We start from the raw sequence: 25856 nt of genomic DNA on the forward strand, positions 1-25856 counted from the left end.
GAGGCTGCTGCTGGGTGGTAAATTAAAGAGTTGGAAGAAGGAGAGGGGGGTATCCATCTATTCAGCTCTGGAGACACAACTCTTGACCAAAGCACACAAGGAGATGGCAGAACCCTGGTTTTGTTTTATAGACTTCTGCAGATACTTGCATGCTTTGACTTCTCTTCTGTCATTTCCTCTATTCAACCACAAAACTGAGCTGCCTTGCCAGCAGTCAGTCACCTGTTAATGTTGAGCCACACAGTGCTTTCTGCTTGTAGTGAATTCGTTTTTCATGTTGTATTCAAAAAGTAACTTAACCCCAAGGTGAAATCGAGTGATTGTTGTCTACTCCACCTTTGCTTTGTGTCAGAAATCTGCTTTGTTGCACCTATAACCACACATTAGAAACAGTGATCTCGCAGTATAACACTGAGAAATCTCCTACATCACTGCAGCAGAGTGAGAAGTTAAAATACTGGTGGAAATCAAAAGCAAGGTTTTCAGCTGGTGTTAGGTTGTTCTTTAAAACAATAGTTTGACACAGAGTTAGACGAGAATGATCGATACAACTGGTGCCTCTCTGTTAAATATAAGGTTACAGCCAGCAGTTGGTTAGCTTAGCTTAGCTTAGCTTAGCATGAAAACTTGAAAACAGGGGAAATAGTTTGCCTGGCTGTGCCTAAAGGGAAAAAAATCCACCTACCAGGACCTCTTAAACTTTACATGATACTGTATCTCATCTGTTTAATCTGTAGAAAGAAAGAAAGAAAAAGAAAAAAAAAAGTAGTTGTATGGAGGGGTTATGTACTAAACCATTTTAGACCTGGAGCAGTCATCTCTTAATTCACAAAAGTGGAACCTTAAGTCATTATTATGATTTCCCTATATCTCACAATCTCTCAAAATGTTGCACTATTTATTTAAGCTAATGCCTTTGTCAGTATAAGAAAGATAAATCCCACAAATTCCCTTTAAATGCAAAATGTCAAAGTAAGCTAAGGTGGAACTCAATCAACAATTAAGTACGAATAGATCACACTTAACAGTTTTTCAATAAATACAAAATTAACCCAAGTGTCCACATATTAACAACACCAAATGATATCTCATAGAATGGAAAAAATCACACCAACGGATCACTTTTGAACTACCAACTACCAGTAAATGTAAATACATGTATTTGTCCTCAAGCAAACTCATTTCCTTTTGTGGAAAAGGGCATCGTGTTTGCACAACCAGCTTTGAGTGCATTAGAAAAACCAATCCCTAACATCAGAGAGGCTTGTCAGAGAGAGTGTTACAGGAGAAGTAGAAAGTGTTTTTGTACTCTGTCTCACTACATGAGATGTGTCTTCACTGCCAGCAGATCTTTTGCCAAAGTCATTAGCAGCTAATTCTGCAGGATCTAGATTTTCTTTGATAAGATCCCACAGTAAAGAACAAAAAACAGTCCATGGCCTTATTGGTACGCGTGAGCACAGATACAGACACTGGCTGGTTGCTGTGTTAGTTACTAAACGAGTCTCTGTCTTATTGTCTCACTCTCACCCCCTCTAACTCACTCTATACACATTCACTGCAGCTTCAAGATCTCCTTTACATGAATAGGGTTAATGTAAGGCAATACACCTCCATCCACCCAAGTCATCTTTGGTCCTCTCTCTGCTCGGCTGCGCCCGCTGAGTAAGTTAACTCTTCCTTATCCCTTGCTCTATAGTGCGTGTGGATGGAGGCTGAGGGCAAGACCGGTGCCAGTGTTAAATGAATGGACAGGTGAGCGGCGCCTGGGTCCTCTGTGACCAGCTGGGCACCGTAAGCTGACCGCTGCTGTTGTGTGTGGTCTGAATGGAGCCGAGATACGATGGGGTTGAGGTCGGGTATGGAGAACCCCAAAGGAACCTCTCTCTCAGGACTCAGCTGCATATCTTACACTCCATCTGTTTGTCTTCTATGGAGGGGCAAGTCAGGGACACTTCACCTGAGCTGCTGGGAAGGAGGGAGAAGAAGAAGAGCAACTAAATGGAGGGGAGGAGATAAAGAAAAGTGTATGTGAGAAGATAAAAATATCCTACATAAACACTGTCTTCTCCTATTTGGCGGCCCTTTCCTCATTCCACCATCACCCCTCTCTGTTTCCCAAGTTCATTTCCCTTCTTCCTGCTCACTCATTGCTGGTCATAGATCTCTCTGAGCACATGAGGTCTTTGACAACTGAGGCATGTCCACTGCTCAAACATCCATTGTCACTGGCAAGTCGAGAGTTTCGATCAGACAGCTCGCAGAAAATCACTTTTCTACGAAAACCTGATGCTCTCTCGTTACACCTTAAGAATGAATCATTGTCCAGCCACACAGTTTGAATCATAGTTAGAAAATGTATCTGCCAGCAGTCTGTGGGGCTCATGTGCAGTAAGTCGGTCACTGTGACCAGGCAAGCATTGCAACTGCACTGATTTAAGGGAGATAAATTGGTTCCTTTGACAAACATCTCAGGTTTAGCAACTGTTGAATGAGGAGATTATCAGTGCTCTTTAGGCTAAAGCTTTCTTCTGGATGTTCACCAAGTACCAGTAGATTATAAATACTGAGCTCCCTGTGCTATGTGCCAGTTTGTAGATCTTGCAGTAAGTCATTTCAAAGTTATGCAGATATTGTCATCTAAGTCAACTTGCAAGGTTTTGCGTGGGACTATACAGTAAAAGACCTAAAATAAAAATGGTTTGCACCTTCCTGCTTGCAGCTACATGTAGAAAGCTGTGCAAACTTGCACTTGAAGAAAGGCTGTTGTAGTGCCCTGGCCTCTGTTACAGAACCCTCTTTGCTTAGCTTTGTCCTACCGTAAGAGCCTGGGTAGTTGGTTGGATGTTGGAGGAATGCCTCACATATCAGGTGACCCATTGCCCCACAGCCTTTGCTCCTCACCTAGCTCACAGCGACGGAGTGCTCCTGGCGGGCGCTGTATCCCGTGTCACAAAAGCACCTTTCTACACAACAGAGGTACAGAGAAAGGGCCACAGCACAGTGGTTCTCCTTGGGTCAGCTCCAGCCTGCCATAGTTGGATTTCAGACCTCCCCCTGTGCTTCCAACACACACCCTCATTGGTGGAGATGTTCTTTCGCCCAAGCCTGGCAGAGATATCAGAGAGACCTGGAGCTCCTGGTGGTGCTTCCAAGACACCGCTAGAGAGGATAAATGACCATACTACTTATGCACAACTGGGTGAGTCTTATCAAGTTTGCTAGATGCATATTCTCAGATCGTTGTATATCAGCATGACAAGTAACCTACGAAAACATTTGGTTTATGTGTAAATGTAATATAGATTACTAAACTTCAATCATTTGATATTGTGACCAAGGAGCTGCAGGCTTTCATTCTAGTTAAACACTCAAACTGCTGAATTCACTGACAAACTACTTGAGTGGACAAGCAGACCTACTGGGTCACTGAGAAAAATGTGGCTCCTACTTGAAATTGGGAAAGAAAGGATCTAGGAAAGATCTAGGTGGAAACGGAGAAGCAAGCAAATGCAATCAAAAGTGGACATAGTAAACATGCATGGAAATAATAGATGGAAATAATTAGAGCAGAAATTTCACCACTCATCAGTACTTTGTGATATGATTTGCAACAGTGAACTGCTAATCAGTATGTGCTCTTTTTCGTAACCTCTTGTCTTTAATCCAAAAGTAGATGGAAAATGAAATTGGTGCAGAACAACAGAGGAAAGGTGTCTTGTATAGACTCATCTGTTCTCAGATCCCAGTCAACCATGAGGATTATCTCCTGTCAGTCAACCCTTGTGGCTGTAGTTGTGGTGGCACTCACTGTGGTGTCCTGCGCTGAATCTAAGACTACACAAAAGCCAAAGTACCAGTACACCAAGAAGCCCATTCCTCATATCACAGTGCACAGTCCTGTGACCACCAGTATGCCCAAGACTCTCAAGGCAGTGGCCAGCGCAAATCCTGTGGAGCCCCACCCACTGCCCACCACAGAGAGGAGCAGCTATCCAAGTCACATCTTTCCTCAGCACTACACTGAGAGCACTGAGCCCCCTGGTGTTGGTCATGAGAACTACACCTTGGATTACAATGAGTGTTATTTCAACTTCTGTGAGTGCTGTCCACCTGAGAGAGGCCCCAGGGGGCCAAAGGGAGACAGAGGCCTAGCGGGTACACGACTCACTCATAAATTCCAACATAGAAAATGTTGTTCTGTTTTCAGTCTTTTGAACTTCTCTTATGTTTGCTTATCTAGGGCCACCAGGTGACAGAGGGCTTGCAGGGGCAGCTGGTTTACCAGGACCACCAGGTGTGAGTGGTCCCATGGGGTTAAGAGGAGACAAGGGTGAGTATAATATGGTTAAATACAAATTTATAATTGTTTATTACAGAATAATTTATCTTCATAGTACATTGCAAGAATGCAGAATACAGCATAGAGACATGGGCATAGGTCTGTGATGAGATAATGGCACCTGGGAACTAAAACGTGGTAAAGGTTTTACAGGAAACTATCAAGAGAAAGCTGTGGTGCAGGTTCTATTTTCCTGCTTTTATTATATTGCTTTACTGTTTTTAATGTATGTTTTCTGTAGCTGAAGTGTGCACTGTGCAATGTGTATGTAAGGTAAAACGAATAGAAATATAACAAATATAAACACTGGCAAGAAACAAATTGTAATCAACACTGTTACACTTCTGACCTCTGCAAGAATGCTGGGTGTGGTTAGAAATGTAACAGGCTTGAAACTTTCATCCACAGAGGGAAGTGAAACATAGCTTCTCAGCCTTGACCTAAGTTACTTTTCAAAGAATCGGGGCCAGAAAGGGGAAACATGATAACAACTATTTCTGTTTTACTGAGCCCTGTGAATTTTCGACAAGAAACATACATAACAGTCACTTCAAACAAAGACTTGGAGATTGAGGTTCCCTGACCCCTTAAGCCTCTGGAGTCCCATAGGCCCATTAAATATATTCTCCTTCACCTGTAGCACTAGATAAAAAAATATTCAGATTGCTTATGTTGGATATTGTTATGTCAATTTCCTAGGGGATAAAGGTGACAGAGGAAACAGTGGGACAGCTGGGACAGCAGGTGTCCCAGGGAAACCAGGACAAAAAGGTCAAACTTGTTCAGGTGATTGTTGAATTCTTTTGTATTGTTTCTATACTTCAATAGTTCTGAAACAGTGTCCCATACCTTGCAGGTGATGTTGGCTCAAAAGGTGAGAAAGGTCAAATAGGGCTGCAAGGTGTCAAAGGTAATAGTGGAGAGAAAGGGGAACCTGGCCAGAATGGGACTGCTGGTGAGAAGGGAGAACCAGGAAAAGAGGGGCCAGCTGGACCTCCAGGAGTGGCTGTAGAGCAAGGTCCTAAGGGAGACAAGGGGGATAAGGGGGAGTGCGGTACATTTGGGGAGAGAGGACAGAAAGGTGAGCGAGGGGATCCTGGGTCTCCTGGCATCCCAGGAGGGATGGGCATTCCAGGAATGAATGGCAAGCATGGTTCTCCAGGTCCTGTAGGTGTCCGAGGGGATCCAGGGCCTCCTGGATCACAAGGAGAACCAGGGGTGAGTGGGCCTCAGGGACCACAAGGCATACGAGGGATGCCTGGGTCAAAAGGGGACAGAGGCTACCCTGGAATGAGAGGTGAGCGGGGTGTTCGTGGAATCAAAGGAGCTAAAGGATCAGGTGTTCCCCAGAAACGCTCGGCCTTCAGTGTGGGCATCTCTCCGAGAAAGTCCTTCCCTCCCTCTGGCTTCCCAATCCGCTTTGACAAAGTCTTCTACAACGAAGAGAACCACTTCAATGCCACTTCCAACAGCTTCACATGTGTCCATGCTGGGGTTTATGTCTTCTCTTTCCACATCACGGTACGCAATCAGCCCCTGCGAGCCACACTGGTTGTGAACGGGTCACGGCGGGTAAGGACACGGGACTCTCTGTACGGTCAAGACATCGATCAAGCGTCCACTCTGGTGGTGCTGCGGCTGGCGGTGGGTGATCAGGTGTGGATGGAGACTCTCAGAGACTGGAACGGGGCGTATGCCAGCAGTGAGGATGACAGTATCTTCTCTGGGTTCCTGCTGTACTCAGACAAGGCCTGATACTCACCAGTGGTACTGACACTCTTCTTCTACAGTACTGTTCCAACGTGACATGAGACCAAATACTGGTGGTGCTACACTTCTATACTCACTACTTATGAACTGCTCAAAAGTTGAACTGTACACTCATCTGATTGTTTGAGGACTGGCAATATCGATATGATGTTTATTGCATTATTATCTTACTAGTATCTTCTTTTTTTACCCTCTGAATAAAAATGAGAAAACACCCAAACGCTCTTGTTTACAGCTGGTATACTTATTTACAATGTTTTGATCCACACGACCCTTATCAGGTATGTGAACATGCATCACAACAGTTCTTTACATATAAATTATATATATATATATATATATATATATATATATATATATATATGTTTTACATAGAGCCGTACAACAGCATATAATAACCCCAAACTATCGAATGGTCAAAAAAAAAAAAAATTACTCTGTGTATGATAAAATTGTAATATTTTAACTTGTGATAAACATTTGATAATTTACCTTGGATGTCATCTTTGTGAAGCTGTTGTGATGCTTGTCCATATTCTTGTAGACCAAAACTTTGTTAGTAAATATATCAGCAGTAAGCATGACATTTGCATGTTTTTTCTTATTTTCTTTAATTAAATTTTAAATTCAATTTTAAACCTGTTCCTGTGTAACATACTTCGCTTTTATTCCTTTAAACCCATAACTCTGAAATATTTATTGATAGTCTACCTTCATTTATGCTCTCAGTTAAACGCCATAGCCCCATGTTACCCTCGCCTCACTTGTTTGACCCAAAAAGCTCCTTAAACCTGTCATTCCATCCTGTGTTCCTCTTTTGTCTGTTTCGCAAATTTTTGTTCTTACACTTTCCCCACGGCTCTCTGTAACGAACTGAAAATGAAGACACGTGACATATGTATCACGAATGTGTTGAGTATACAGAGAATATCACTGGGATCCATATTCAATGTATTTTTATTCTTTTTGTTAATCTGGCAAGAATTACCTTATCCCCCTGCAATTAAAAAATGTAACACCCATTGCCATGTTATGACATCAATACTTCTAATATACAAACAGTATTGCTGTACAATGGGGTTGTATAAAGAGAGTGTTGAGTGAAAATAAAATCCAGTAACACATCATTTATGGAATGCTTTATTTTCTATATGGCATTAGTCATTATATCATACACTACTGATCAAGTTAGTTTCCGACAGATGAGATCATGAAGCGTGGAAGATAGATAGATAGAAGAACTTAGTAATCTTTCAAATTTATTTTACACAATCATATAAAAAGAGATAAAAGTCACACATTATTACACTGATTTAGGATCATTAATTTCTGTTACAGTCTATAATGTATGATATTATGTGACAGTTTCTGGAGAATTCCCAGACATGTCACCAGACTCCTTGGGCATGTCACCAGATTCTCCAGACTCCAGATTCCTGAGATAAAGAGGCAGAATTATCTCTGATAGGGGTAGCAGTCCAGTCGATAGACTGGACTGGGGGTAGCAGAGGGGTTGGAGTTGGCTGTGAAGGCTTCAGCAGAGGATCTGAGGGTTGGGTACTCAGTTCAGTAGGCTGACTAAAAGCAGAGGCTACAGTGGATGGGAGAGGGGATGGAGACAATTCAGGAGGAAGATTAGGGCTTAAATTTTTTGTCAAGGACACATGGCAGGTTACATTTACTTTTAATCATCTGTCACTGCTCAAAGCTTTTGGGCTCACTCCGCATGCTGACGCCCAACAGAGGCACCCTGGCCTTGCATTCGTACAGGCCTGGAAGCTGTCTGACCAGATTATTATTTTCAGAGGCTGCTGGTCCTAGTCGATTGTCATTCCTGTAGAAATAGTAATGTATTGGAGCGTGGGCATTGTATTGGGTGTTGCAGATGAGAGTGAAATATCCTGGAGTCAGGCCTTCGTTGGTATCAATCTCCAAAACAGGCTGTGTCAGAACCACTGAGATAGAGCCACAGAAGAGAAAAAACATTAGTGACACATTGGAATATTTCCAATAAACAATTTCTTTCCTGTTCTAACTATTCTTTTTACATATGACCTGTAACCAAACTCAACATATGCAATCCAGTATATATACTCACCTAAGATCTGCACAGGAGTATCCGCTGATAGTGCTGAGTGAGTTTGTCCGTCTGCATCCCAGGAAGCCCGACAAGAATACATTCCATTGTCGTTGAGAGACAAGTTGATCAGGTCAAATTGTGGGCTGGATTGTCTCATAATTTCTACACCATCTTTGTACAGAATCACCTCATGAATTGGGAAGTTGCGTCGGAGGTGACATGTGACCTTTAAGGTTTGTCCAACAAGGCCAGGATGAGGTGGGACTCGCAGGATAGCAAACCCTCCTGAACAAAGATGACAGAGAAGAAAGTCACCACACTCAAACAGGTCAGTAACAACATGCTTGAGATGTGCTGTAAGATAAAAACATGCAAAATAACAAAAAATAATTTCCTAAAAAAAAATGCCCAGGAAGCACCATATGATGCTTAAAAGAAGTTGAGGGCATACAGAGTTTACCAGTTTTGGAAGTTCACAGAACTATGGAAAAAAGGGGACCTGATATGCAAATCAAGGATATTGTCAATGATGTTAATAAACAAGATCTTACCATCCACACTGATCTCCACAGGCAGACTTTGAAGGGTGTATATGTTTCCCACCGCTGTGTCCCTCGCTCCCTTGCAATAAAATTTCCCACCGTCTTTAACCCCAGCATTCCACAGAACAAAGTACTCCTCAGTCTGCGGCAGAAGTTCAGACCCCCTGTACCACAGGTAACTCCAGGTGGACATGTAGACATCAGGAATGACACATTTCAGCCGGACAGTTTCCCCAGAGAAGATCCTTGAGTCCCCCGACACCTTCTCCACTATAGCTCTGTATGAGGTCTCAGTCTCAACTATGGAGACAAATACAAGTTTATTGGGGAAAATCATCTAAAAAGCATCTAAATAATCGGTTTTAATTAAATTAATTTAATTAATGTCTCAACTCAAATACTTAAAATCACCTTAATTCAGTTCAGCAGAAACATTAATCTAACATACTGATTCTATTGACACATATGTGATATGCTTACAAATACAATGTTTTTGTGAGGTTTTTCTATTCTAGAGATTAATTATAAGAATATCTGGTACATACCGAAACATACTACCTGCTGCGCAAGTGTTGAAAGAACTGAAACAGAAAAAAGGATCGAGGATAAATGACAAATTTTATCAGACAACAATTTATCAGAATATTAAGTTTGAGATATTGCAAATGGACTGAGGAAAACTCACCAAGGAGGAAAATGACTGTGTCCATTGTGATTGCTCTGTTCGTAGGAAACAAACCCAGCAGGGTGCATTTATTTATACTGAGGAGGGAAGTGAAAATATGTTTTTTCTGAGCTCCAACATGCCTCACCCGACACCCCCCTTTAAAAAAGTGCTGCCATGTCCTTTCTTTTCTGAGATGATTTCTTTTTCAAAGGAAAGGGCAGCATCACCTAACAAGGGATCATCATCTTTTGTTATCTTTGCAGTAGTATTGGTTTGGCTGTGGCACACTGATTTAAATGTTTAAAAGTTATATCCTTTTCAGTTTTTCTCAATTTCCTGAAGCCATTCTAAGGTTTATCAATTTTTTTTCAAATTGATCAATCTCGGAAACTTTCTTACCATAAAAAAACAAAGGAGAACTGAAAGTAGCACATCCTCTCTGAGAATTCTTAATCAGCTGAAATGCATCTGCATTCATTCAGAAGAAGATAGAGGACAAAATAGATGAACAAATAATAAATGATAATAGCAAACCAAAACCAAAACAAACCACATTTACAGTGTAGAAAAATGACAAATTAAATGATTAGTTAAAGGCCCACTACAGTGGGATGGGGTTATTTTTGAATAAACTCAGTTACCTAGAGAAAACAAGCAGTCCGACATTTAACTATATTTAAAGCATATCTCATACACTATAGATATACCGTTTCCTTATTCATACTATAGTTAGATAGTATTGTGACTTGTATTGTGACTCATAAGGCAACTGGAGTTGTACTAGATGCACTGCTTAGTTTTGCACAAACACAAGTCTTGTACATGGCCTAAGGTGTATAATATATATACATAGTTTTCAAATTCTTTTTCCGTTATTTATTTATTTGAAATATGTCTCCTATCTCTCAATATTGTTCTGTGCTGCTTTAACATTTAATTTTCCCCTCTAGGTAATAATAAAGTATGGTTGTAATTAGGCTTGTATTTTTGATATATATTTTATACAGAATTGTATAAATAGTTACATTCTCAGTGTTAACTCCATTTATTCATAGTTTGCAAATTCATGGCAGTCAAGTGAACCAACATTAACAGGAACTGCACGAGCACACATGCATTTTCAATTTTTATTCATTATCATCACACACCCATAGATGCAAATATACTAATACTGCCCCAATAAGTTACATTTAAATAAAAGACAGTATTAAGTTACTTTCTCCCATGTAATACAATGACAAACCTATAAGGTTACAAACATGATGTTTCAAACTTTAAAATACCTGATAAATGGCTTCTGCATACAGTGCAATGAAGTTATTCAAGCTGTTGTTTGCATTAAAAGCTTTTTCTCAAACTAAAATTGGAAAGCAATGGCACACTGACTACACTATTGCAAAAATATGAACTACAAAAGATTCAGCTCTAGCAGCATAAGGAAATATTAGCTAATGGGCAAAGGGAAAAAATGTCCCTTTAACATTATCCAAACATACAACTGCCAAATACAAAGACTTGGTTGAAAAACATCTGTGTGGTAAAAGCCCCCAACACAGTTTTCACCAATAATCCTTTATCCTTTCAACTGAATATAGCAATTACTTCCTTCATTCAATATCCTTCTGAATTAAGAGCGTTAAAATTAAATAGAAGCCTTGCCACCGTGTTACCTAGTTCATCCAACAGCTCTTACAGAGCAAAACAATAATATAATTCGCCTAAAACTGATTTTTATTTATTGATGGGATATTCTTATGACACCCTCTTGAGAAGATAAATGAAAAGATGAACATTTTACTATTAAACCATTAGAATTCATGTAACATGTTTTCAAACAATTTTCTTTAACAAGATTACTACTGTAAATATTACAGGATTAATGTCTCCTATTGCATCCAGAAGAATTGATACCTGCCATTCTATAGAAAAATAAAATCACTGTACATCCAGCTTATGGCTGGAGTGAGAGGTCTGGCATGAAAACGAGACTACAATATCCACACACACAGCGGGAGGATTTTATGATTTATCGACATTAACGGAACATGTCCATGCAACACACACTCACCCACACTTGCCCGCATGCACAACTGCCACACACGTGAATAGTCTTTCTCTCTGGAAATTTCTCCAGAGGCTAGTAACATACACAGTAAATACAGCAGGAATCATGAGCATGGGCTGGAGGGATATTTTAGTAAGGGGAAGTTAAGGTTTGCATCATTAAGACTTTTTCATTTCATTTCCCAAAAACATATTTTATGTGCTGTTATATTATTAAATGCCACTTGGGCAGCAGGGTTCTCTGAGTCAATTTGAGCCTCCACTTAACAAGTTGTGAATAATGACAGAAACATGTTTAAAAATCACATCCAACCATTTATCCTGTTTGCACAAATGTAACAACAATAACAAGGATGAAGAAGTACTGAGGTACTGGAAATGCCATTGAGGGTGGCCGACTTAGATATTTGCAACAAGCTTGGAGTGGAGTCAGTCGGCTACTTTGAATTAAAAGCAGCCAAATGAAGTGGTCTGGGCATCTGATCAGGATGCCTCCTGGACGACACTCTGTGAAGGGTTTTCCAGAAGACCCCACTTAGAGGAAGCAACAGTCAGAACACACTGGAGGGGGATTAATAGCCTGGGAACACCAAAGCACATGGTTGCGTCAAGGGTGCCAGTACAAGTCTGCTTATCCTGAAACTGAACTGAAACTGTAATAGATGCAGAACATCAGGGCTTCGCCACGGATCCAGGACAAAAGACTTGGAGTATACTTATCCTCTGCCTCACGTTCCCTGATGTTAAAGGAATAGTTTGCCATTTTGAGAAATGCTTGCCAAGAGTTCCATCAGAAAATTGATGCCACTCTCATTTCTGTCTGTTAAAAATGAAACTGGGGCCAGGAGATGGTTAGCTTAGCTTAGCTTAGCATAATGAATCTAACGGTAACCCTGTCCACAGGCAACAAAATTCACCTACTAGCTCTTCTAAAGCTCACAAATCTGTACAAAGAGAAGTAGCTTGTTGTTTTTACACTTTTGTGTTGTTTTACAAACTAAACAAACAAGATATAATGTGTTGACTGTTGAGCTTCACAAGGTGGATAGGTGGATTTTGTGACTTTCTAACGTACAGATATGAGTTGCATTAATCATCTCCTTTAACTCTAACTTTAAAATTACGGGCACTTCCCAAAATGCCAAACTATTCTTTTAAATCAGTTTTTCCATTACTTTTCAGTTTATTGTCAGGGCCTCTAGGATAATGGATGGAATTGAGATGGCTGGAGTGGAAATGGGATCCATATCAGACAGCTGCTGTATGTGCATACAAACAGCCAAGTTTAACAGCATGGAAAAGGGGGAGGGTGGAGTAAAGCCTCTAGATTTTTTTCAGAGCAGAGCTTTTCATATCAACCAGCAAACACTTGCGGTTGCAGTGGTGGGGGCAATAGCTCATTCTCAACGTTATCAGAGTCTATTGCTGATGGTGCTGCAGATGTCCCACTAGCTGTGGTTGCGGTAGGGTTTTGTGTCTCTGGCGGAAAGCTCTCCAGGACGCTCTGCACCTTCTGTTCCACTTCGTCTGTCCAGTCGATGAGGTCGCTCTCCAGTTGACGAGCCTTCTCCATTACGCGCTCCTGTCTTTCCCCGAGCCCTGTGAGCATGTCCAGCCTTTCGTGGACCTGACTGAGAGCTGCGCTGCCTGGGGAGCAGGAGGAAGCTCCACTGGCCTGTGTCCAGTGGGGGGACGCCTGGCCCGACATGTAGAGCTCAAACTCCTCAGAGCTCAGGTTCAGAGACTGACCGTCCAACTTCTCAATGAAGGCCACTGCACAGCACTGGGGAGAGGGGATGTGGAGGGTCATTAAATGAAAATTCGTCTGTGGCATCAGATTCACTTAGACTGGAGTGGTAAACATGATGAATTAAAAAAAAACATGAAAATAAAAGCAGGTGTTGACCAATCAGAAGACAGGTGACACCAGAAGAACAGCAGAACAACTAACTGCAATGTTTTTAAGACTTTTAAAAATTAACTTTAATGTAAAATATTACTGAGGCACCAAAACCAAACTGTTATGTTGGTGACCGACAGGGAACCTTTATTGCTGAGGAGTAGAACATCTGTCTCCCCTCATTTCCTGTCATCTGTTATATCTCTCTAATAAAGACATAAAATGGCAAAATAAAATAGCATTTAACTGTGTTCAAGAGCACTTAAAGCCTTGAATGTTTTGGAGATTTTAAGAATTTTCAACTGACTGACTCACCAGGAGGTAATTTGAGACCAAGGGTTGTAGTTGACTTTTTTAACTGTAACTTCTTTTTCTCAATCTGTAATTTCTTACTTTGCTACCACAGTACACAGTGGAGCAACACTGTGGCTGGCTACATTGCATCATGGTCTATTGGGACAACTGTCTGATTTGTAACTCAGCTGCCTCTAACATGAATTTTTGTATGAGAAAGATTTCAAGATGAGCTGGACTGATACCAGCATCTGACATCTATTGTTTATTTTATATATACTTAGATGCATTTTTATCAGGTACACCGAAATAAAACTACTACAGACTAATACAACAGTCCTGCAACTTTTTGATCACTTCAGTAGGTGTTATTTGTGGTGCTATTAAGCTATACTGCATAACACACAGTATGTTATAGTGTTTGTTATTCATCTTACCCTCATTGATAAAAATGAAATGGAAAAAAAACTAATAGAAAGACCTGTTTTGGAGATATATACATACACTAATAAACCAGATAAATACAAGCAGGTACTCATCTCCTCACCAAATTAGTGAAGTAGTAACCATCCTCTCCAGTCATGAGTCTGCTGGGGTTACAGAAGCGGGTGATGTACTGGATGTTGGATTGCAGTCGCGGGGGGTTTGCTTTCAACACAATGTAGATGAGCGTGGGAAGGAAGTCATCTGCTGACGCAGCTTCTTTCTTGCTGACTTTGATGGCGTTGAAGATGTGCTTGCTGCAACGAGTGATACACGCCAGCTTGTCCTTGGGCACACGCTTCGAATCCATTTCAATCACATCTGGTATGATACAGAAATTTGAGGAGATAAAGTGTTCTGCTGAAAATCCTACTAGATCTCTACCACTAAGATAATTAGGTAATGTCCTACCATGGACTTCTGGAATAAACCTGAAGAGACTTACCTGTGATGGCTTTGACTACACTGTCAGAAACCTCAGGGATCTCCTCATCTACAGGAACACACAGCATCTCTATGGTGACCCAGTGCAAGGCTCTGAAACAGAATACGGTAACAATTTCAATTTACCGTAAGTAACTCTCAGATATAATAATTTTACCTGCAATTGTGTTTTCTTGTGCTCAGAGAAAATGCAGAGAAAGTAATGACAACTTGCATAGAAAATATAAGCATTATTATTACAACTGCAAACCTGATTCTCTTCTGAATGGCCAGGTCTTTCTTCTCATCATCCGTGGTCTCAGGACAGAAGACTTCCTTGTAGAGACGAGTCATCATGTACTTCTCTACTTCATCCATAACGCTTTCTACATGATCTGACGAACCTAATAAGAACAAAAAAAAAAACAATAATATATAGGACAAAGACATTATTCACTGTATCTTCATGATATTCACTGTTTATGGCTAATTAATCCTGAGTGTTAAGCAAGACGAATCAGCTGTAACTGTTAGACATAGTTAAAGAGTTAAGCAGTACCTTTGAACTGGGTCTGGAGGCGTTCTGAGAGGTTCTGGTAGAAGTCTTGCACACACTCTGACAGCTCATCAGCACCCATGTCCTGTATGAAGGGAATGGAAATAAACATTTAATCTCAGATTACATTTAATTTAATTTCTAAAAAATTACAATGTTACATGGAGTTTTTGGTTTTGATATTGATCGTGTTATCTGATTAAATGTAACAATTACTAAGCAATTTTAAATTCACAAATAGTTAACGTCAAACAAACTACAAAAAATAAATGCTGCTGTTAAGCACTATTGCTTAATTTTTTTGCATTTGAAGTGAAGCATTTAAGCTAATTTCATTCTGTAACTGGGACACTGGAAAGAGAGAAGTGTTCAGATGATAAGGCGTTAATGAAACAGTGTAATAGATAGCAGACATGAAGTGCCAGCACACTGAAATGAAAACTATCAGTGTTGCTATCACTACACTGTCAGCATAGGTAAAAATGAAATGGGTCCTATAAGCTTATTTCACCCAAAACACAGAAAAACATAATTAGTAACACACCTTCTCACACGCACTAACGGCTGGCTTTTGTTGTAAATGTGAAAGGGTTCAATTGGTATTCACTCTTGGGTCAAATGACAGTGCAGTAGTCACGGGTATTTATTGGCTCCAGCTCCAATTGGCACTGACAAGACACCCAGCTGAACATGCTAATTTTTGCCACTTTTCCGAGTTGTGACGTCTTTCAGAGTAAAGTGTAAACACACCTGTCACCTGCCCAGCGCAGTGATGTTAAATCAGAAACACTGTGGCTACACCTTCTATTGAGAGTGAGCTGCACTCTGGGCTGCAAGAGTGAGCACACCCCCAAAATAAATTTTAAATACACACAATCACCTACCAAAGCGTACCACATGGAACCTCTAACACTTACAGGAGCACCAACATGGGGATGTAACTGATCCATTTTACCAGTCAGCATAGCAGCTAGCAGCTCACTCTTTGAATCTGTTAGATATTTTCACTCCTGTGTCTGCGTGTATGCTCTGTAACTGCATGTGATATTGCTGCTCCCTGCAGTCATGTGTCTGTGTCCTCTCAGTTCCAAAAGAAAGGCAATCTTGTCTGGCAGTGTGAAAAGAGTCAATCGCCTCTTTCTATACTCACTCGCTTATAGACCATGCTTTCAGTGAAAGCCCGGCACTGTTTGAAGATCTCCCTGCCAGACTTCAGAGGCTTGAGAAAATCAATGAACTCTCGCGTTGCGTGGTCGCTGTCCACGCAGGACTGCCGGCTTGTGGAGGAGCTCGGGCTTGGGCTGGACTGTGTATCAAAAGGAGCACCATCTGGTGGGGAAGACATTTAATGTTATTTCAATCAAAGCTGCAAACACAAACATTTTAGTATTGTGCTATGTGCTGCAGTGTGTGAAGGCATCAAGCTATAAATCGAGGGAAGTGGTTGAACTGAAAAGACAAACAGATCATTGAACTTGAGATTGGGAGACCATGGTCTGGTTTTGTTTCTTAATGTTTCAGTAAAACAGGTCCCCAAAACGGGTTCCATAAAAAATGAGGAATGACTTATACTATGAAAGCAAGCTGATAATGAGTCAAATTAATAATGAATGACATATATGACACAGATATCTCTTAATTTCTCACCAGTAATGGGAACTTTAAACATCATAAAGAACAGATGTTTAATAACTACCATTCTAACATCTGCATATATACTATACCTTTTTTTGGTGGTGTTTTTGTGGAAGGAATAAAAAACTTAGTGACTGTGTTAACTTTGCTGGACTTTTCCTTAGTTTTCCTTTCTTCAAACTTGCTGAAGGGTGTGATGGTAGGCTGTGATTGGGCCTTCTGATGTCTGCTTGCATATGCTTCCTCTTCCTCTCTCTGTAGCCTGGGAGGAAAAGACAATACAGGTGTAATAGTTGTCAGATGGACAGATGAACACATTATCGAATGATTGTACACAGGACACAAGAAAGAGAGACAGACAGACTTCTCAGCAAGTGCCCAGTCTTCTTGAATCTGTTTTTGCTTTTCTCGCTGATTTTCCTCTCGCCAGCACTTCGAGCACAGGCCCTGCCAAGCAGTGTTGCCATAAAAACCACATCCTTTCTTGCAAAGCAGCTCTGATTGGTCCAGATGGATCCCACGCCGCTGGCTCATCATTTTTCACCAAAGTCAGGAGGACTGCTGGGGGGGACCAGAAGACCGAAAACTTAAAAAAAACAAACAAAGCCGTGAGTACGAACTGCAAATCAAGGACATAAACCGTGCATTGTCGTGCGTACAAAAAAAGAAAACAAATCCCAGTGCTCATTATTACATTGAATGCATGCAAGATTGCTGACAAGTTTCTGCAGCGTTAACTTGCTGAGCTCCAAGTCCAAATCTCATTACACAACGTTGATCAGACTAACCAGCTAATTGGGGTAAAACAGTAGTTTAAAACAGCAATTTAATGTAGACCGATCCAAAGAATTGAATCAAGTCCTTGTCTGCTCTGGTTGGATTTATTTTGCTGAAGGTAATAAATTACATCTGGTGAAAGGAAAGAATCTCAACTGGTTAGCTATAGCTAGCTGATAGCCAGTGGCTGACTCTCACAGACGTCAACTGACAGAGCATTAACGCTAACTTTGAAACTTGGTATCTTTTCATAACAGCTTTGTGCCTTGGTTACAATTACGTATCATTAGCATTTCTGAAACATGGTTAAATTGTTTTTGTCACACCTAAAAACACGAAATCAATAAGCTAATCTACAGCTAGCTACCAGTATTTACCTTAGCTATTTACAAAGATAAGCTAGGTAACGAGCTAAATTAACACCACGTTAATGAAGATACTCTTGGTTATGGATTTTGTGTCAACATACAGTCTCATTCGCAGTGCCAAATCTATCGAGTAACGTTATCGTCGCTCCTGCTCCAGTGTACTATTAGTGGATGTTTACATTAGCCAGGCAGCTAGCTTTATCCCCAGCCATTTTGTCTGTCAGTTGTTTCTTCTTCGCTGATGTGTTTTCTTTTCTGGTATGCTATACATCAGGTGAAATGGTCTAGCGCCGACTAGTGTTGCCACATTGTACCTGTCTCATGTTGTGCATGGTGAAGAAATGAGGCAGTGCAGCTCTTTGACTCCACCCAGTCTCTTGCCAACATCTGGAACCGGTGTTGCCAGATCGGGCGCTTTTTCACTTTATAAAAAATCAGGTTATAGCCTACTCTCGAAGTTTTCTCCGGAAGTAAGGGACTGTAAGGGAGGCCCAGAGGGAGAGATGTGGGGTGAGGATACTGTGAACTGAAAAGGACAGGTGCATGCAGGTGATCCATAAACAACAGGAAGTTATGTAGTTTGGCTGCTTATCATCACCATAAACAGCTGCAGTAGCAGCGGTGGCAGTTATATGCGCAGGTCATAGAGGAGATTTTGGCTAAAACTATTAGTCGGAATCATAACTCAAAATTGAACACCTAAACCTGATACACATACTTTTAGATTTGTGTGATTTACACTTTCCGAGGATATTATTAATAGGTACATCGTCCATCGCAAATCCACGTCAATGAACCCACTCAAATGAAAGTAGAAGGCGCTCCGTACAACAGTAGCACTTCCCTGAGAATGATGGGGTTTGTAAGTTTTCTTCAGTATAAAAGTTATTAATTGATACTTCTCAGTACATTCACGGGTGCTTTGCAAACAATGAACTGCTAATAGAGATTTAGTTGTATTCAATTTTCCAAAATATAAACAAATAAATAAAAACGAATCAATTTATAGCCCACAGCATGACTCACTGAATCCAGGGCAAATTGTATCTTGTAAAAGATTATATCTGTTCATGTAGGTGATGTAAGTGAAGACTTTTAAAAACCATTAAGCATACTGATATTTAAGATCATAATATATAGGATGGACTAAATAAAAATTAAACATTGGGCTGGTTATGCTCTGTTTGGGCTACCATGTCAGCCAAATCTGGCAACACAGGAACCGCCTAATTTCATCATGTTATTGAAAACCTATGTTCAAAACAATTTACTTTAGAGTTAGTTGACGTGAACACAGGGTTTATGAGCAATGGCAGGTAAGAGGGTTGTTTTCTAAAAAAAGAAAATACTTTGCAAGCTGGCATAAAGGCGATCTATAGCTTTTTGGTTTTTATTTTTTAAGCTACATAACAGTAACGGAAACAATCTATTCAGAATATAAAATGACAATTCTTCTGGGGACCCATCTTAGTCCAGACCTCATTAAAGGAACGCAATCTGATTGTTAAGCATTCTGCTGAGGTCTGGATGAAGGTCCATATTTTGTAGAAGACTTCACAAACAGCATTATGCTTCGCTTTAGCTCATGCCAGAAGTACGAGTAGAGAAGCAGAGAGTTGGAAGCAATGGCTGGATAACAGAATACACACAATAGCCTAAGTTAAGCTCCTATGCAAATTGAGCTTTTACACAACAACACAAATTATTAATTTATTAATTTAACTATATGTTTATTATTGAGGTTTGTAGTGGTGTTGGACTAAACTGTATTATATCTAACATGTTGCCCACCCTTTTTACAAGCAGAATATTAGATACACATTTCAAAATAATAAACACACACCTCTTAACAAAAACTGAGCATTATCTTTAAAAACGTCAAATTTGTGGCATCTATTTTGTAATCTATTTCTTTAAATACTATAGGCTGCGGAGTGTATTTTCAATTCATGTTAAGAACCTTAAATCATGTTAAAAAGTGAAGTGAAAGAGTGTACTTTATTCATTTATTTGTCTTTTTGTTTTTTTGACTCCATAATGGTTCCTCTAGGTAGGGGATTACCAGGCTGTGGAGTGGGTTTGTCTGTGATGTGCCAGTAGAAGTTAGAATAGGTCATCTATACCTTCCCCTGAATAACCTGTTCATGCTTCACATTCCTTCCTCTAGATGAGCAGCTTGCCAGGGTGAGGACTGAGTTTGTGGACAGGGTGTCAAATCCTGTGATATGCAGCTGCTGGACGACCTTGTGAGTGATGCTGTCTTGAATGATCAACAGAGAGAGTCAATACTTGAAAACTTGACAATTAATACACAGTTAATATTTACAGTACAATGTATGCAGGATTAACTCCAAGTAAACTACAGTGCCCATGTTCATTGTGATGAAAAACATGTCACCCAGTGCAGTATTATTGCTCACTGATGTGTGTTAAATTTTTTTTGAAAAACAATGGAACAGAGGAATAACAGGCAACACCTGATGGCAGTGATGTTGTTTTATTGTTTCCACAGTGTCTCAAGAGGAGCAGAAGTGGTCATTCACATTCATCTCTACTGCTGAGGCATTGTGGACAGAGAAGAATGAATGAAGAGTCACAACATTCAGCATCATGCAATTTTTAAAGCTGTTTTAGTTTACTGAGGTGTTCAGAATTCATTGCCAGATTGATTCTGACTATGCGCAGTATATACAAATGTTTTCTGCACACATTGGACTGGCCTAAATACATTTTAATTATTCATTATTCTTTCACATATAAAACTTTCTTGCAGCTTTAAACACTATAAATAAACAACCTATATGCTGCAATAGGATTGCATTGTTTATTCATATCGACAAGGAAACCACATGTAACAGGATTGGATGGTATTTTTCAGGGGGTAGTCAAGTTAAGAAATGTAAGACTATTTTGTGACAAATCTGATTGCCATGTAGTTGTTCTGAAACAAAAAGTACTGATTTATCTTTGCTGGTGGAGAGATACTGTATCTAGATAATGATGAAGTAAAGTATAAAGTGTAATTACAACCTCTTCCAGGGAGCCATACTAATTATATTTGCATAATGGTTTGTGAATGATGAATTACAATCCATTTAAAATAAAATAATTCTGTAATTTGTTTTCATTAATAAAATTCTAAGAAAAAAATAAATGTGTGCCTCATTGGCTTATATATTTTTATTTCTGGTGGTATCACTATGAAACTCTCCCATTGATTATTCTGCAAAAAAGTTAGAGGAACTTATTTATCATTTCCAAACCACAGAGTGTTTTAAAGCCTGTATGGTTTCCTTAGATGTTTTCCATCTATTGTTGACCTGTCCACCAAGAGTGACCTGTTCATGCCCCCACAACAGAGGTGATTCACCTGATGCATTTGATCCTGTATACTTTGTTTGGCCTCATGGTTTATTTAGCTTGTTTGTTATATTCAGTCAACTGGGTCAGGGTTAGGGTTAGGTCCCCACACTTTATGCATGCATGTAAGAGCACTTGCACACAAGTGTCAATTGGATCATGTTTGCTGTGAGATTTGTTTTGCTGCACCTGAAGTGGGTAAGTGGTGGCAACCCTGGGCACTCCTCAGTTAGTCTGCCTCTTCACATGTTATGTTGGACTGTCATTTTAGGTATTTTAGCATTTATAAACTTAAGATTTAAGGCCTCTTGTTAAAAGTCTATAGGCCTACATGTAATAAAATAGTTTTGTCCCTTTATTGATTGTTGTGATTTTCACTTGCCCTTTAATACATTTTCTTATTCAGCAGTTCCAGACCCTGCTATTTAATATTTTTGGTTCAAATAAGATATATGGTTTTCAAAAACACATCTCTGCCTTGTCAGTAACAAGGTGTGTCCTTGCATCCACCATCTAAGGTTTTAGGATGGTATATCCTGGGGTGTGATTACCCAGGTCGCCTTTTAGGCTCCCTTTACCTAATGACAACTGTAATGTCTGCCGTTTAGTGTTTGTTCAAAATGAGGTAAACCATTAATGCAGATCAAAGTGAGCAGGTCAGACCATAAAGATTTTTTAGACAGAATCTGATTTCCTCTGACTGAAAACCATACATTTTGTTGAAAACACATCATACTGATGGTCTAATAGTCAAATAGCTTGTGGAGGTGAAGCAGGAAAACCTGACAGTAGGCTTCTTCTCTACAGGAATGGAATAGTCAGGATCCTTAATTTCTCTCAATTTTCCTCAACCTGTCTTCACCTCACATCCCTTGCCTCACTTCCTTTGCTTTCCTCATCACTGATAGGCTCTTGTTCTGCCCATTACCACTCCTCATTTTTGAGTTCACTTAGTTACTCTTTATATAACATAAAAGCTTCACTCATTCATTCTTTTTCACCTTTGCGGGGGATGGCATTTCTGGTTATAGAAGTTTATGTTAGTCTTTAGTTCTTATACTATGTCCATGTTAGTCTATAACTGATAACTTTATCCTTATTTCTTTAAGGACATATAAGACTAATTTGATTTATTGTGTTAATCTTTAATCTCCATTTGCCCATGTGGGTTCTTCCTTCATGTTTAGAAATACAATTCTTTGTATTGAGATTTGAAAATTGAGATTTGAAAATAAACATTTGGTCAGAGGATTGAAGTTTCATGGCTTTGTTTTCCATGCATTCTGATATAATAATCTGATATAATACAGTTCAACAGCACCAAAAACCTCATCCTCTCAATTGATCATACATTTGAAACACCTCTCTAAAACAGTTTCAATAAAAACATTATAATCGTTACTGCAGGAATGTTGTATTAGAATGCATTAGTTTTAGTTAGGTGTTAAAGTGTTGCTGAAATCACAGATTGTTTTACCAATTTTTTCTGGTTTTCAACTTGTAAACATTTAAACATCTTTTCATTGCTGTCCTGATGAGTGAAAACAATGTATGTCCTAAATTGATGTTCCTTTGTAGGTTTGAAGTGAGTAAACCAAATAAACCATTAAAAAACCAGTTGCATAATATGAAAAATGCATTGTCATGAAGCTGAAACTGTTTTTCTTAGCTTGTAAAAACTTGATGTTATGGAGCAGGTGCGAAGGTTTGGTCTCAACATTGGTAGGGACACAACAACCCAGCCACTCATCCAAAACAAAGAGATTGGCTTTTGAATGCCATCTACCAAATGGTTTAATAACATACAATATCTGAATTTACATTCAGGAATATATGTACATGTGTTGAATTTCCATATATGGAATATATGTACACATGAAGTAAAATCATATATATTTAAAGTATAGTTTATATATGTAAAAATTACATATGAAACCGCTAAGGAAAAGAAAGAAAAAAACAAACAAACACCAAAAAAACGTCATAGTATAGTAAGGCATAAAAACACGAAAAAGGTCACAGCATAGTAGGCATTAGTCATCAATTAATCACACAGAAAAGTCCCAACAGGGTTTCGAACCAAGAATTATGGTACTGCAGGGCAACATATTTTACCATTGTACTTCAGTACCTCCCTATAATAAGAGGCATATCATAGTAAGAGGTAAAAACGTCCTATTATAGTAAGGCATGAACAACATCAAAAAACGTCGTAGTATATCAAGATATAAAAACGGCACAATATAGTAAGGCACAAAATTGTCAGAAAACTTTATAATATAGTAAGGCATACATACGGCAAAAAACGTTAAAGTATAGTGAGGCAAAAAAACGTCATAGTATAGTAAAGTATAAAAATGTCAAAAAATATCATAGTATTTTAAGGCATAAAAATGCCAAATAAGTCCTTGTATACTAAGGCATCAAAATGTCAGAAAACGTTATTGTATAGTAAGCCAAGGAAATGTCATAAAATATCTATAGTATAAAACAGTATAGTAAGTATTAAAAATGCCATACTTTACTAAAGCATAAATATGTCAAAAAACGATATAGAATAACTTTAATAGTAGTAAGGTATGAAAATGTCATAGGCATAAAAATGTATAAAAGCATCTTAGTTTTGTAAAACATAAACACATAACTGTATAGTATTGCTGATAAGATGCTGGGTTTGAAACCACAATCTTCTCACTGCAAGACTTAAATCCTAACCATTGTACCACCATGGAAGTCTTACAAACTTGACACTACAGAGGGCCACAAAAAGAATATAGTACAGTCAGGTATAAAACCATCATAGTATACTTATATATAAAATGTCAAAAAATGTCATGGTATGATAGGGCGTAAAAGGTTAAAAATTTTAAAAAACGTCAGAGTATAGGCACATAAATGTCAAAAAAGTCAAAATATAGATAGGCATAAAAATGTGATAGTAGAGTAAGGCTTAAAAATATCAAAAAACATCATATTTTAGTAGGGTATAAAAATGTGATAAAGATGTTATAGTAGTAAGGTATGAAAATGTCATAGGCATAAAAATATATAAAAACATCTTAGTTTTGTAAAGTGATGTGTGTCATTATGCAAACACTGCACAGAAAAGTCCTAACCTGGATTCGAACTCACAGCCTTTGGAATGACAGCTGATGCGTTTAAGCACTCTACTACCCTACCAACTAACTTATGTCATAGTATGGTGAGGAATAAAAAAACACAATACATTAAGGCATAAAGATGTCAAAAAACGTCATAGTATATTAAGGCATAAAAGGTTATAAAAACGTCATAGTATGGTAAGGCATCAAATGAAATTGTATTGGAAGGCATAAAAATGACAATAAGAACGTCATAGTATAGTATAGCATAAAAATGACAAAAAACGTCATAGTATATTAAGGCATAAAAGGTCTTAAAAACGTCATAGTATGGTAAGGAATAATATGACATATTATATTAATGCATAATAATGCGAAAAGAAATCATAATATAGTATGGCATAAAAATGTCAAAAAACGTCATAGTATAGTATGGCATAAAATGTGAAAAAAGCATAATAGTATATTAAGGCATAAAAGGTCATAAAAATGTCATCGTATGGTAAGGAATAAAAAAACACAGAACATTAAGGCATAAAAATGTCAAAAAACGTCATAATATAGTATGGCATAAAAATGTCAAAAAATGTCACAGTATAGTATGGCATAAAATGTGAAAAAAAACATAAAGGTATATTAAGGCATAAAAGGTCATAAAAATGTCATCGTATGGTAAGGAATAAAAAAACACAGAACATTAAGGCATAAAAATGCCAAAAAACGTCATAGTATATTAAGGCATAAAAAGTTATAAAAACGTCATAGTATGGTAAGGCATCAAATGAAATTATATTGGAAGGCATAAAAATAATAATAACCTTTAATGCCTTTATATATTATGTTTTACGAATTGTATTGCATGAAGTTACTATTAAGTTTACAGAACTTAATTTGGTAGGATAGTAGAGTGGTTAAAAGCAGCAGTTATCACACCAAAGGTTGTGAGTTTGAATCCAGGTTAGGACTTTTCTGTGCAGTGTTTGCATAATCACCAGACCTGCTTTGGTACCCTCCACTAAGTCTAACTGTACTATGACGTAGTATCAAATGACAATTAAAGGTCATAAAAACGTCATAGTATGGTAAGGAATAAAAAAACACAGTACATTAAGGCATAAAAACGTCATAATATAGTATGGCATAAAATGTGAAAAAAACATAATGTTATATTACGGCATAAAAGGTCATAAAAACGTCATAGTATGGTAAGGAATAAAATAACAGTACATTAAGGCATAAAAATGCCAAAAAACGTCATAGTATAGTATGGCATAAAACGTCAAAAAACGTCATAGTATGGTAAGGCATCAAATGAAATTGTATTGGAAGGCATAAAAATGACAAAAAACGTCATGGTATAGTATGGCATAAAATATGAAAAAAACATAATAATATATTAAGGCATAAAAGTTCATAAAAACGTCATAGTATGGTAAGGAATAAAACGACATATTATATTAATGCATAATAATGCGAAAAAAAAGTCATAGTATA

The 25856-nt window shown here is 38.6% G+C and overlaps 3 protein-coding genes and 1 long non-coding RNA gene across 5 annotated transcripts; 2 read left to right on the forward strand and 2 right to left on the reverse strand.

The window, feature by feature from the left end:
* The first annotated feature begins 1020 nt into the window (after positions 1-1020).
* Positions 1021-7237, forward strand: otol1b (otolin 1b). The gene is made up of 4 exons (XM_023405361.2): positions 1021-4158; positions 4244-4333; positions 5042-5113; positions 5199-7237. The coding sequence occupies exons 1-4, from the start codon at positions 3684-3686 to the stop codon at positions 6095-6097; spliced, it is 1536 nt and encodes a 511-aa protein (XP_023261129.1). The 5' UTR covers positions 1021-3683; the 3' UTR covers positions 6098-7237.
* LOC111654383 (Fc receptor-like protein 5) lies at positions 7237-9527 on the reverse strand. Its single transcript, XM_023405362.2, has 5 exons — positions 9420-9527; positions 9280-9315; positions 8744-9034; positions 8211-8477; positions 7237-8067 (listed from the first exon to the last, which is right to left on the reverse strand). The coding sequence occupies exons 1-5, from the start codon at positions 9442-9444 to the stop codon at positions 7808-7810; spliced, it is 879 nt and encodes a 292-aa protein (XP_023261130.1). The 5' UTR covers positions 9445-9527; the 3' UTR covers positions 7237-7807.
* Positions 9528-10514: 987 nt separating this feature from the next.
* Positions 10515-17293, reverse strand: rabgef1l (RAB guanine nucleotide exchange factor (GEF) 1, like). 2 transcript variants are annotated; one of them, XM_023405367.2, is made up of 8 exons: positions 17121-17293; positions 16846-17018; positions 16272-16450; positions 15125-15206; positions 14837-14969; positions 14588-14679; positions 14207-14463; positions 10515-13248 (listed from the first exon to the last, which is right to left on the reverse strand). In XM_023405367.2, exons 1-8 carry the CDS (start codon positions 17291-17293, stop codon positions 12820-12822), a joined length of 1518 nt encoding a protein of 505 aa, XP_023261135.1. In that variant the 3' UTR covers positions 10515-12819. The 2 variants fall into 2 exon arrangements, with proteins under 2 accessions (XP_023261135.1, XP_087029844.1); XM_087173718.1 differs by having other exon boundaries at positions 16846-17293.
* Positions 17236-20719, forward strand: LOC111654389 (uncharacterized). The gene is made up of 3 exons (XR_002760740.2): positions 17236-17364; positions 20069-20147; positions 20414-20719. It is a non-coding gene; the product is annotated as an uncharacterized LOC111654389 (long non-coding RNA).
* The last annotated feature ends 5137 nt before the right edge of the window (positions 20720-25856 follow it).

This window comes from Seriola lalandi, unplaced genomic scaffold (genome assembly GCF_002814215.2).
Source record: "Seriola lalandi dorsalis isolate HSWRI2012SDOR001 ecotype SW California unplaced genomic scaffold, Sedor1 jcf7180002054276, whole genome shotgun sequence".
Taxonomy (NCBI): domain Eukaryota; kingdom Metazoa; phylum Chordata; class Actinopteri; order Carangiformes; family Carangidae; genus Seriola; species Seriola lalandi.